This window comes from Chinchilla lanigera, unplaced genomic scaffold (genome assembly GCF_000276665.1).
Source record: "Chinchilla lanigera isolate Chin_1 unplaced genomic scaffold, ChiLan1.0 scaffold00159, whole genome shotgun sequence".
Taxonomy (NCBI): Eukaryota; Metazoa; Chordata; class Mammalia; order Rodentia; family Chinchillidae; genus Chinchilla; species Chinchilla lanigera.
Window position 1 is genome coordinate 858,608 of NW_004955560.1, and position 13,945 is coordinate 872,552.

General features: G+C 41.2%; 1 protein-coding gene across 1 annotated transcript in view; it reads left to right on the forward strand.

Moving 5' to 3' along the window:
- Positions 1–10,024, forward strand: part of LOC102024857 (BMP-binding endothelial regulator protein-like) — a 198,500-nt gene extending 188,476 nt beyond the window's left edge. Inside the window, exon 14 of the mRNA XM_005412992.1 lies at positions 8,667–10,024. Within this exon, the coding sequence (XP_005413049.1) occupies positions 8,667–8,848 (182 nt within the window). The 3' untranslated portion in view covers positions 8,849–10,024. The remainder of the gene's footprint in view (positions 1–8,666) is intronic.
- The last annotated feature ends 3,921 nt before the right edge of the window (positions 10,025–13,945 follow it).

Consider the following 13,945-nt stretch of genomic DNA (forward strand, 5'->3'; position numbering starts at 1 on the left):
ATTTTATAACTGGAGTAGGTTCTGGGAAGCAGTGTGTGTCTTCCTGTGGCACAATGGATGCTAGTCAACTGGGTTCCTTGGGCACATTTCTTCCTATTTGTCTGGCTCTGCAATGCCCAGTGATTCCTGATCCTTCTTGGCAGCAGTATCTACCCTCAGTATATGCACTGAGCTTTGCCTTGCTGCCTAGATGCCTCCTCAAACCTAGTAACAGTTTACCCCAAGCATCACTTGGGCAGCGTGTTTGTCTTTTCTGACTATCCTGAGCATTGCTCAGGAGGGCATCATTTCAACCAGTTGATTCTTGTGTTGGATAAATGCAATGGAATGGTAATTTTTATATTTCCTGTTATATTATCTGATAAAAATTAATGAAAGATTGCCAGACTGGCAACTGGCCCAGAAGGAGGAATCCAGATGACTGGTTCCTCCCCCAGCATCACAGAACCAAGCAACCAGGGAAATGCCAGCCACACAGTAGGACCTTGACTAGGGTGTACATGATGGGTGGGTGGGACTTGCAAGGTAGAAAATTCCAAAGCAACATTAACCATACAAGCCAACAGGTGGTAACTTAAATGAATGAGCATTGTTGTTGGGGAGAAAGACACACAGAATAGAAGCAGGCAAGGGTGCATCCATTTTCTTTTCTTTCTATTTTATTTTATTTCTATTTTTATCTTTCTTTTCCTTTCCCTTTTTTCTTTTCTTTCCCTCTTTTCTAAATGGCTGGGGAGAACTCCAGCAACAGAAAACTAACCCTGCCCCCCAAACCCAGAGATCAAGTTCAGATAATCCCTTGCTTACTCCTTCGTTCTTTCTTTTCTGCCCTCTTCTCTAGTATCCCAAAGCTTGCATGATCATCCTTTGTGGTTCATCTTGCTTCTACTTCTTTCTCAGTTATCTTTGATTTATCTACTTTCCTTCTTAAATTTCCCCACCAAAGGGTAAAACCATTCTACTAAAGAGAAATACATACAAGCTCCCAACTTGTGATCAGTTCTGTTATATAAATGTAGATTTTGCTCCTATGATTTAAGGAACAACGTTAATAGTTACCACAGTTGGTCAGTTACTAAACTGTGTTTGATGCTATTGTTATTGCTAATTATATCGCTTTAGCTAGGAAGTCATACCTGTTGTAATCAGTTGTTCTCCCTTTCATAACAATACTGGGAAGCTCTTGAGTAATAACCTCTCCACAGCCTAACACCAAAGGACTGGGGACTCAGGGAAACAAATAACCAGCATCCCACTCTTAATCAATTAGGAAGGTATGATCTTGAAACAGATACAAACCAAGAACATTATACACACAGAAGACATCCCTGAGGAACAAACTTTTCCTAGAGAGGCCTTGACACTAGTGATATTGCTACCTACTACAAAACATTACAAAGATCAACACAGAAAAAAAAATTTAAATTTTTGAAATAGAAAATGACAAGATGCAGAAGCAAAAGGCAGTCTCAGACCTCTAGCCCACTCAGAATAAACCAGGAGACATCAAGATAGAAGAAAATGGAAGACACACACCCACAATTTCTGGAATGATAGCAACTGAACTAAAGGAACAAGTCCATGAGGCTGTAGAGGAAATCAGATCAGAAATATTCTCTCAGGTAAAAAAAGAAATGATAACCATAATGAAAGAATAGCTCAGCAAATCTACAGTAGACACTAATTAAAAATAGAGGAGGAGGGGCCAGGGATATGGCTCAGTTGCACAAGTGCCTGTCTGGCAAGCTCAAGGTCCTGAGTTCGATTCCCTGTACCAAGAAAAAAAATACAGGAGGATAGGAAAATGATGGAAACCTTAAATAAACACTGTAAGAAAGAAATGGAATGCACAAAACAGATTCAATTGAATATCCAGGAAATTAAAATTTCCATTGAAAGCTGGGAAAAACTACTTGAATGAAACTGAAGGTAGACTTTCAGACCTTGAAGACAGGATTGCAGCTAGCAGTCATGAAAGGAAATATCTCTTAAAAATAAGAAGGGATCAGGAAATAACAATTTAACACCTGCAAGATGATGCAAAGACAAACAATACAAGACTGATAGTTGTCAAGGAAAAAGCAGGAGTCAACACACATGACATAGAAATACTATTTGCAGAAGTTACAGCAGAAAATTTCCTAATCATGGGAACAGAACCTCATATACAGATAAGTGAGACATGAAGAACTCCAAATGGCCATAACCAAAATAAATCTACACCTAGACATATAATAATCAGGATTTCAAAAATTCACCACAAGAACAGAACATTAAAAGCTGTTAGATGAAAGAAACAGATCACCTAAAAATGAAAGCTCATCAAAATCACAGCAGACTTCTCAACACAAACCCTCAAGTCAAAAAGAGCTTGGAGGGAAGTATTTCAAGTCCTCAAAGTAAACAAATTCCAACCCAGATTGATGTACCCTGCAAAAGTATCTTTCAAAATTAATTTCAAAATTAATAAGTTACTTCCATGACAAAGAACAACTGAAGAAATTCATTACCACCAAATCAACACTACAAAGGATACTAAAAGATATTCAAGCAGAAATAAAAATAACCACAATTCCAAGAGCAACAACAGGAAGAAACTGCCAAGCAGAGCAAGCAATTAAAGAGGTGAAAAGCTGGGAACCAACAGCAGGAAAATATCATAACAAAGATAAACCAATACATATCAGTTATAACCATCAAGGTAAATGGCCTCAATTCACCAATCAAAAGAAACAGACTGGCAGAATGGATCAGGAAATAAGATCCAACAATATGCTGTATACAAGAAACACATTTAATTCACAAAGAAATTTATAGGCTGAAAGACAAAGGATAGAAAATAATCTTCCCTGCAACAGGAACCCAGAAAAAAAGCAAGGGTAGCTATGCCATTTGCAGACAATATGAACTTCAAACCAAGAATGATCAAAAGAGATAAAGAATGTCACTACATACTTGTTAGGGGAAAACTGCAAGAGGAAGAGAAAAACAATCATAATTATGTATGCACCAAATACAGAAGCACCCAAATATATAAGACAATTATTAATAGACGAGAAAAATCAAATAAGCAATATCACAATTGTAATGGGAAATAGTGATACCCTACTGTCGCAAAGAGATACATCCACTAGACAAAAAATCAGCAAAGCTACATCAGAACTAAACCAAACCTGTGAACAAATGGACTTAGTAGACATTTTCAGGGTGTTCCATCCAACAACATCAGAATACATATTCTTCACAGGTGCACATGGGACATTCTCTAAAACAGACCATATACTAGCCCACAGACATGCTTACATAAATGCAAAGGAATTGAAATTATCCCATGCATATTATCTGACAATAGAGTAATGAAATCGGAAATTAATTGCAAAAGAAACCACAAAACTCCATAAACAAATGGAAATTAAATATCTGCCTGAAAAACTAATAGGTCACAGATGTCATTAAAAAGGAAATTAAACAATATATACAACTCTGTGAGAATACAGATACAACATACTGGAACCTGTGGGACACAATGAAAGCAGTCCTAAGAGGGAATTTATAGTGGTGAATTCTGTCACTTAGGAATCAGTCTAACAAAAAAAGTAAAGGAGATCAAAGAGAATATCAGAAAATGGAAAGATATCCCTTGCTTATTTCTAGGAAGAACCAACATTTGAAAATGGCCATACTCTCAAAACTGTTCTACAGAGTTAATGCAATCCCTTTTGCCCATCAAAAAAAAAATTAACCAAAAGAGTGAAAAGGCAACCCACAGAGTGGGAAAAAATTTTAGCCAACTGTCCCTCAGACAAAAGACTTCTATCTAGAATGTATAAAGAATTTTTTAAAAACTCAGAACCTGCAAATTCAAAGACCCAATCCAAAAATGGGTATCTGAGATGAATACACACTTCTCAGGTAAAGATATACAAATGCAAATAAGTATATGAGAAAATGTTCGACATCACTGGTCATTCAAGAGATGCAAATTAAAACAACACTGAGATTCCATCTCACCCCAGAAAGAATGGCTATCATCATGATCATCATGAAATCAACGAATAACAAATGCTAGAGGGGCTGAGGGAAGAAATGAACCCTTCTCTACTATTGGTGATAGTGTAGCCTGATGCAACCACTGTGGAAATCAGTATGGAAATTTCTCAAAAAGCTAGGATTAGAGGTCCCATTCAATCCAGCTATTCCCCTGTGGGTATTTTCTCAGAAGAATTGAAAACATCATTCCACAGCAGTATGTGCATTCATGTTTATGGCAGCACAATTCATAATAGCTAAATCTTGGAAACAACCCAAATGCCCATCAACAGATGAATGGATTAAAAACTTGTGGTATTTTTATACAATTGAGTACTACTCAGCTTTTAAAAAGGATAAACATGAGAGTTTTTTAGATAAATTGATGCAATGTGAGATCATACTCATAAGTGAAATGAATCAGACTCACATGTATAAACATTGTATTGTCTCCCTGGTGTAAGAAAACAAAAGAGTATAATAAGGTCTAAAATGTACACTAGATATTGTGAATGGGAAGGAATTATTTAAAAGGAAAAATGGGAAAGGGGGAAATGAAGGAAGGGAAAAGGGAGAAAAATGAGAGTTAGCTGTACTGTTTCTCTTAGTTCATTGAAAAGGAAGGTTTGTGCTAATAGCAATAGGAGATTTTTTTTTTTTACTCATCTCTTGTACTTTGAGTAACTACTCTAGGGCTGGGGATATAGCTCAGTGGCATAAGCACCTGCCTGGAAAGCACAAAGTCCTGAGTTTGATTTGCAGTACCAAAAAAAAAAAAAAAAAAAGAGTAACTATTCTGAAGAGGACAATATGCAATGTTTTAACTATTATTATTCTGCTGTTATTTTGTTATGAAATTTTGTTTTACCATTTTTCAATAAAATAGAAATTTTTTTAATTAATAAAATAATATGCAATTTTTGGTCATCCTGTATTTAAATAATTGGACTGGTATGTGACTAAAAGTCAAGAGATTAAAGCAGGGTGTGTGATCTTCAGCACCCAGTAGGGGGCAGAGGAACAGCTCAGTTCCAGGAGTCACAGAGCAACACTTACAAGCATAGGGATCAATAAAATCAACATGCAGTGTTTTTATATGTCACCATAACTGCGCGTCCCTTGGAGAATAAATACATGCTAATACTATCCACTTGTGAATCCTTTTAAAAGGCATGTATGCAAACCAAATCACATTTGTGTTTAAAATCTTATTTTCTTTTATCTAAGTTTGGAAGACAATTGTGTTTACAGAGGATAAAAGAGGACTCATGTCACTATTAACTTTGTAAGGTCATCTAAAATTTGTGCCAATTCAAAGCCAAATATGATGACATCATTCTCCGCTCAAAGTTCTTCCAAAGCTTTCTGCCTCCCAGGCTGTGGGGTCGCTTGTGGTCTCTGGCTCCCGCCTCTGTCTCTGCCTTTATCTCCCACCATTCTCCCTTCTCAGTCTTTCTGCCCACCCACTGAGCCCAGGACCCTGCTGGATTCAGCGGTCAAATCTGCTGCTGCCCACACTGCTTCCTATTCTTGCCGCTCTCTGCCTGGGAAGGTCTTCCTCCGTATCTGAGACAAGTTTCTGCTCACCTCTCACAACCTCCAGCATCTGATCTCTGTCCAGCCAGTTAAAGTCCTCTCTTCACTCTTCCGCCATGTTCTGTCTCTATTTCCTATGACACGCCTTTGTTTCACTTGGAAACTGCACCCTCCAGCTTTACCTACACAATTACAAGTCCAGACTCTTAGAACTGGAGTCGGGGATGGTATCTGATTCCTATTTGATCCCCAGGTTTATGAGGGTGGCCAGTGCACAGAACATGCTCAGCTGATATTTACTGAGCTTCGAACAGGTGGACTGTTTTCATTCCTGGGCCTCAAAGGCAGGGAGGAGTTAGCAGTTGGAAACTGGAGACCCACCAAGTATGTGGAGAGGGCCGCCAGTACTGGCCCACAATGGCCTCAACAGCATAGGGTAACAGTGGAATACCTGGCTGTGGTGGATTAACTAATGGTCAACTTGGGATGCCCAGGTGAACTGGATCTGTGTGGTTCTGGGTGTGGAAGGCCCGCCTGAGGATAGTTGCCAAAGTGACATAAAAGGAGAATGGGAGGGGAAGATTGCATGCTGATTTTCCTGAAGAAGCTGGCTGCAGCTGGTTTTCCTGATATGAACTCTATTCTTGTCATCAGAGGAGCTCGGATCCTTGCTTTCACCAAGGGTGCCTGCTTTTCTCTTCAGGGAAGCATTGGTCTTCACCTTGTCATTTCCTGGCTCCAATACAGATCCCTCAGCCTGATGGCACAGATCCTTCGTCCTACTGGTGCAGACTTTCCAGCTTCCACCACTGGCCTTTGGGCCTTCCTGGTGCAGATCCTTGGTACAGACTTGCATGAGACACTGTCATGTGATATAGGACTTTGGCTAGACACATATAGGACATTGCTGTGGGATCCAGGACCTCAGGTGGATTCTTCAGGTCTCTAGCACAAAGACAGATCTCTTGTACTCTTTTACACCTGACATTTTGGGTGAATATTATAAAATAATCCTATAAATTACATGTCCTGTATTTAATCCATTTCCTTACAAATCCTGACTACAAGGCTGGCATTGCTGTGCTCCTCCGCTTCCATTTCCTGCTGGTGTTCAGCATCCAGAGGGAGCCCCTGGTATCACCTGAGGAGGTCAGCCTGGGCCCAGACCACAGAAGAGGGTAAAGGAGGGCAGGGAGCAGACCCTTGGAAAAAATAGAAAATTCCCAGAGCTGTTCTGAATGATTTGTCTGTTCATAATTCACTCACTCACTGAGCAAGTATTTACCATGGGCTATTATTATAGGCAGGGCCCTCTGGAGGCTAGGGATGGTGTGACAGGCAACAAGAATTTTGCCTTCTGCAAGCTAACAAGACAGAGTAAATATGGCTCCATATTATGTAACAACTGTGTAAAAGAGAAAATGGGAAAGGGGTAGAGAATGTAGGAGTGCAGTTTTGGATAGGAATCAAAAAATGTACCTCCAGAAGCTGACGGAGTAAGCCTGACACAGAATTCAATAAGGTTTCATTTACAATTTCTGTATCATTGGGTGTAATTTCTCACCAGATAGACAACTGAACCATTTATCTCTCTCTAAAGGAGTTGTATGGTGGCTTTGCTCAGAACAGGTGGTTAGCAATATTTAATAGTTTAGTTAACATTTATACTAGGGGTGAATAAATATCAATATTTCATATGACTCCATCAGGAAAAATGTTAATTCATGAGTCAAATATTTTAAAATAAGTTCTATTTGAATGTTTTTCAAAATGCTGTTCCACACAGCTCAGTTCTCTAGCAGTAAGAAAAAATGTGTGAGGATAATTGCATTCTCTTTGGATGGGATGACTTTCTCTTTTAGCTTTAACTGGTGTGATGGGCATTCAAGGAGCCTTCATACAATTTATTTTACAATCTTGTTAACTTGCTATTTGCTAGTTACAGTCAAATACCACCATTGCATGGCAACTCTCAGCACATATAATTTGAATGACTCAAGGGAAGGCCCATTTGCTTGAAACCAGCTCTATTTATCATTTTTACAATTCTGAGATTCTTCTCCAGGTATATTATTCTACGAACCCATGAACAGCAATACCAGTGTTTAAGCTGCTGACCATGGATCCTCCATTATCACTTCCATTTTTGGAGCAACTTCAAGTGAAGGTGGATTGTTATGGGTGTTTTTGGAAAATTACTGCTCCAGATTCCCAAATGTCACGACATTCCTGGTGATGAGCACATGGGGCAGTCCCTTCCATTGTGCCTGGAAGCAACTCAGATGGAAAAATCTGAGTGGCATAGACTTCCAGGATGTTTTCATCAATGTTTTCTAATGAGTCTGTTCATGAAGTTTCAAAGTCTCCATTGTCCTAATCATGTCAGCTCTATGTCCACAATGATAACAAATTGGCCAGGCTCATCTATGTCATTGTTTTCATATTCCCTGGCCAGCCCCAGCCCGGCTGCTGCCCTTGCTGTGGTCACACATCTGATTTCTCTTTGTGTCTCTGCCCCACTCTTGCTCTAATTTGCCTCAAATTAATTCATTTAACACATGATTTATTTGGACTAAAATATGTCACACATTTCCAATACCCTTGGTAGGTTTTTCCTGTGTGTATAATTCCATATATTTGAATATTTATAAACTTGCACAGAATATTTTTATTCACCACAACTTAATAGCCAGAAGGACTATTTGGGATTAATTTTTATGCTGTATGCAATAACTAAATACCCTCATACGTTTTCCTGTAGTCTTATGAATGTATAGTTTGTCTTACTTGGGAGTGAAAAGCTTTCATTATTATTACATGTTATTTTGCAGAAGTTATATATGTTATTTTGGAGATGGAGCATAGGATTTACTTTTATAGAGACAAGGGATTCCCAAAGCATGTGAAGGATGTTAGTTGTTGATTATTCTCTTGTTAAAATGCAGATCCAAGCACTGTGCAAATCTGAGTGCTGTGCACATCCAAGTGCCATGCAGACCTGAGTACTAGGAAAGGTCTGTGCATGGACCCAGCCTGAAGGCCTGGCCCCAGGCTGAGGCTGAGCTGTTCCTCCAGATCCTGCTTTGTCTTCTCTTCTGCAGCCACCCAGTGCAAGCACGGCGCTGTGTACGACACCTGTGGCCCGGGGTGTGTGAAGACCTGTGACACCTGGAATGAGATCGGTCCTTGCAACAAGCCGTGTGTGGCAGGCTGCCACTGTCCAGCTGACTTGGTCCTGCACAGGGGACGATGCATCAAGCCAGTCCTTTGTCCTCAGCGGTGACCCCTGTGCCAACCACTGAGACTGCAACCTGGTGTCCTGGACACTGAAGTGGAAGAGCCAGGGAAGGACTGCTGTGCGTGTGCCTGACTGCACACACAGGGTACATATCTGTAAATATGTAGAGGTATAGATATATTCAAGCAGTTCATCATTTATATGGACTGTAGTGCAGTACTGTATGTATATTTTTGTTCTAAGGCAGGTATTGTTTCTAGGATCCTAATCTGTAAGCCATTGGACACATTGTGTAAACACACCAGGTGCATTCAATTTAATAGGCAGCATGCAGACCTCAAGGATGGCTGTGACGTCACACACATTTCTCATTCTTAAGGAAGTTTTCTAAGGACCCTCCTCTGCCTACATTCACTTTAGCTTGAAATCAGTGTTTGTCCCTGAGTGGGAAATGTGTTTCATTGGAGAAGGGCACATTTATTTGCGGACATTTCATGTTTCCAAAGACATAAGTGTAAGCCTGAGAGAGATGGCAGAAGACTGGGACAAGCCCTGATGTTGCCTGCAAAGCAAGGGGTGGGATGCTAGATTTCACTGGGTCATGGTCTGATATTGTTTCCAAAAGTGGCTGCCACCAAGAAATACACATATGTTACTAGGGCACAGTGTAAGAGTCCTGTGATTTCTTGCCCTCTTTGCAGAGTCTTCTAGCCTCCTAACTGCATATGTCTGTGAGGCAGAGGTGATCACTTACGTGTCATAAATTGAGATGCAGAAGTGTCCAGATGACATGTTAGTGGTGTTGAGCATGAGAAGATGTTCAGAGATACCATTGTACAATGGATGAAAATATCCACGTCTCTGAATCTGAGAGCAATCCAGTGAGGAGATGGAAGCCCTTTACCCTTTGTGATAGTCCATGTGTAAAATGAAAGCTTTTGACTGTGTCGAGAGGGTTCCCGTCCAGTGCTATTTGACTATGACTATGTCATAGTTATTAGATAGGGAAGACTTACTGACCAGTTGCTTTAACATCATTCCAAACAAAGAATGTTCTGTGTACTTTCTCCAATTTACCGATCATGTAGCTACCAGTCACCATGTGCTTTTCCTGACTTGCTTTCTGTTGAACAAGTGAAAATGTCAACAAAAACAAAACCCACTGATGCCAAAAAATAGAATGTTCTGCCTTGTAGTGAATAAATGGACTGTTTTAACCAAGGCATTTTCTCCTTTGAGATGTCCTCTGTTATGCTTTATAAATTAGCTGTATCAAGTTCAGATTAGTACATTTTAACAGTTTATTGAGTCATGATTGATAAACCTTACATTAGTTTTTAATTGCTAGAGAGTAGTTTTTAATTGACAGAGTACTATTAATAGATAATAGAAAAATGCCTACATTTTGGCAGTAAGAATAGTAGCTGTCTTGTCAAAGGCTGTGTGTCCTTTACATTCATGACAGCAAAAGTATCAATGGGGGCTTCTTGCCAGAGCACCGCTAGCTGTTTGAGTAAACCGAATGCAGTCACAGTGTAATACTTATGGCCTAGAGCACTGGGAACCCTAATCTTTTACACAGGGAAGTCAGCAACCATGCCTGCCTTAAGCCCAAGTAGACAGTATCTTTACTGAAGAGAACATTGTCTCTGTCTTCCAAGGCTGAAAGCAAACTTGGCCTTTGCATCAGAGGGTGAGGCAGTCTCTTTCTTCTGGGTTGTTCACTCTGTCAGCATCTTCCAAATGATCATCTGGAACAAAGGCACTGGTGCTTTGCCCAAAAGATACATAAAAATATGAGAGACACGTGGGGAATGGCCTCAGCTGGGAACTCACATGGCTGGACCTGGAATTATCTGAAGGCTTCCCCATTCCCATTGATATGGGAAAGAAAACTAAACCAATGTCATTTTGTGTTCTAGTGCCATTTAAAAGCTTAAGTTTCTGTTTTCTTAGGTTTGTTTCTTGTAACTGTTGTTATAGTTATCTAACCCGATACCACCCCATGCTCTGTCATAAGACTATTTGTCCCCTATGTAAAATGTCAAACACCTTTGTTTCTTTTTCAAAACCAAGCCCATGCTTTGTAGTCCTTCTATAGCTGCACTAAATCGTATCAGCACCACCACTCCCCAATAGACCCAGAACTAGACCTGGAACTAGGACTGTATAACTAACTCCCCTCCTGCCCTTCCAGGTTGGGCTCTAGGTTTCCCTCCTATAATGCCATCCACTACATACAAGGTGTCCTCTGGCTCTCTCTGCATCACCCTGCTGGACTAGGCCCCCCAAAATGGACATAAGAAAGTACTGGTACTCAGGCTCCTGCTATTCCTTGCAAACTCAAGCCTCTGGCCCAGAGTCTCTTTTCTACCTGCATCCACACAGCTGTGGCAGCTAGCTTGTTGGCTTGCAAGTGAGTGAGAATCTCAGAGCCTTCATAGTTCCTGGTACCCGACTATGCCCAGTCTGAGTTCACCACCCATAGAATCCAGGAACATCAGAAAATTGTTTTTGTTTTATATCATAAGTTTGAGGAGCAGTAATAGAGAATCAAAAAGAAACAGATATACAAGACTGGTTGCTTTGCTCCAGGGAGCCTACAGGCTAGACAAAAGAATAAGTGACATATGTACAAATAATACCAGGTATGATGGTAGACACATGTAATCCAGCACCCAAGGAGGTTGAAGCAAGAAGTCACAAATTCAACCCTAACATAGGCAACTTAGTGAGACTCTGTCTTAACATAGAAAATAAAAAGGGCTGAGGATACAGTTCAGTATGATGGCTTGGGGCTGGATGAATGGGCCAGGGGCTCTGAGGACTGTTGGGGGACATATGTCTGCCCTGGAGGTAGAATTCTATAGACCATCTGCACAGAGGCTCCTCTGGGCTCTGAGCAGGAGGCACACAGCTTCTAAATTAATAATGTCACCCAAGCCTTTTAATCCATCTGAGTGACAGGGAGCAGCAAGGGGGACATCTAGCTTTCTGCCCTCTGAGGGCTGGACCACGGGACTAAGTGGACCGTTACATGGCTTCTGGGCTTCTCCTAGCCCAAGGCCCACTCTACCTAGTGAAAGGAGAATGAAAAGTGTATTGGCGGGGAGGATAAGATGTGAAGGGAGATGTGAGGAGCAGAAAGACAGCCGGCAAAAGGCCAAATAAAATCATTTACATTAGACTTTGAATTATGTTAGAAGAGTTTTCATGGATATTTTCTTCCATATTATGCTCACTGAGATTGCAGTCCACTCGTATCCCTTGCCCACAAATTCATAACAGCCTTCCACTGACTTCCATCCACAAGCTCCGTGACTCACAGATGGTGACAAGATCCAGGTGAAGTGGAGAAGCACCTTCATGGACTGTACTGGGTCAAACTACACCCAAGGATCCAGGAATTAACTTTTTGACCAGTGTGGCACTGTGACTGCTGGAAAAGCAAGAGCCCGTCAACAGTGCTTCGTCGGAGAGGGCTGAGGGATATGAATGGGACTGCAGACACCAGGTTACCTCTTAAACTTGGAGGGAGTGGTGTCCACAAAAGCTCCCCAGCTCTGAAACCTGCTGAGCAAGAATGTGCTCTTAAGGTACAGCCTCCATAGACCACATAATGTGCCCAAAAAGGTCCACTCTTCCCTGCAGTCACTGGCCAGGGACTGAGCATGACATATGAGCCTGGCCACTGATATCCAATGCCGAGTTCCTCTAGGATGGGCCCTTAGCTCTAGAGCTCCTCGATGCGTAAGCTGGACCTGTTTGGATGTCCTGTGCTTGCCTAAAGGCTTCGCTACCACTCCTGCCTCCCTTTCCTCTATTGTTTTTAGTTTTGGTTTTGCAATACGGGAGATTGAACCCTGGGCTCTTGCACTGAGCTCCATCCCTGCTTATTTATATTTTTTAAGCTTTGAGAAAAGATCTGGGTAATTCATTATATTGATCATGCTGGATTGCACTTCCGATCCTCCTTTCTCAGCCTCTGAGAGTGCTGGGATTACTGGCATGCACCACTACACCCAGGTGACCACCTCTATCTTAATGGCTGGCATGCACCACTACACCCAGGTGACCACCTCTATCTTCCTAGTTAGACCCTGTCACACGCCCTAGTTTCCGTGAGTTTTCCTGGCTACCTACATATGGTGCCACCAAAGAAATCATTCATTTTACAACCTTACTGGGGACCCGTCTGGCCCCCAGAAATTTCTCTAAGGCCACAGCTCAGTAGTCTTTACCAGGAGAGGACCCGTTTGCCCATCAGATGTTTGTGCTATCTGCATTCCCAGGCCCTGGCCTGAGTTTCTAGTCCCTGGGATGTAGAACAGTTCCCTACCACAGAAGAGGCCAGGCATGCAGACCTCTGAAGCATAATACACAGCACAGTGTACATTTCTGTGGAGAGCCAAGCACTGATCACACAATTACTCCAATCCAGCCATTTAAATGAACACCTAGGAAAACCATCTTAGCTGGGCATGGGGATGCATGCCTGTAATCCCAGTGCTTGGGAGGCTGAGGCAGGAGGATCACTGCAAATTTGAGACCAGCCTGGGCTACAAAGTGAGCTTAAGCTCAGGCTGAACTGCATAGAGAGATCCTGTCTCAAAAGGACAAAAATAAATAAATAAATAAAACCATCTTAATGTGGACAATGGCTCTAATGTATTCCACATATTTAACTAAATGATTAACTGTATTATAAAAACTGGTTTAATGGGGGCTGGGGATTTAGCTCAGTGTCAAAGCGCCTGCCTGGCAAGCGCAAGGTCGTGAGTTTGGTTCCTGGTACAGGAGAAAAACCAAAAAAAAAAACTGGTTTAATGTCTTTTAAAATAAATAAAAGGAAATACTCCCCAAAAAAGTTAGTGTATAAGGGTGATCAAAATAGATGGTGAATTTTTTTATTACAGTATTAGATTTTTTTAATTAAAGTAAAAGACCTATTGCTGTGTGCCCCCCTCAAAATCTTTCCCATGCTTTGAATGCACTCATCCTTACCACTTTCTGAAGCAGCTCTGGAGACCTCTTTCATGAGGGTCTTTAGTTTCACTGTTCTGGCTATCTGCATGTCCTGAATCAATTCAAAATAGTTCCCTGTTGTGGTCATTTTGGCTTTGAGAAAGGGCTAGTAGTCAC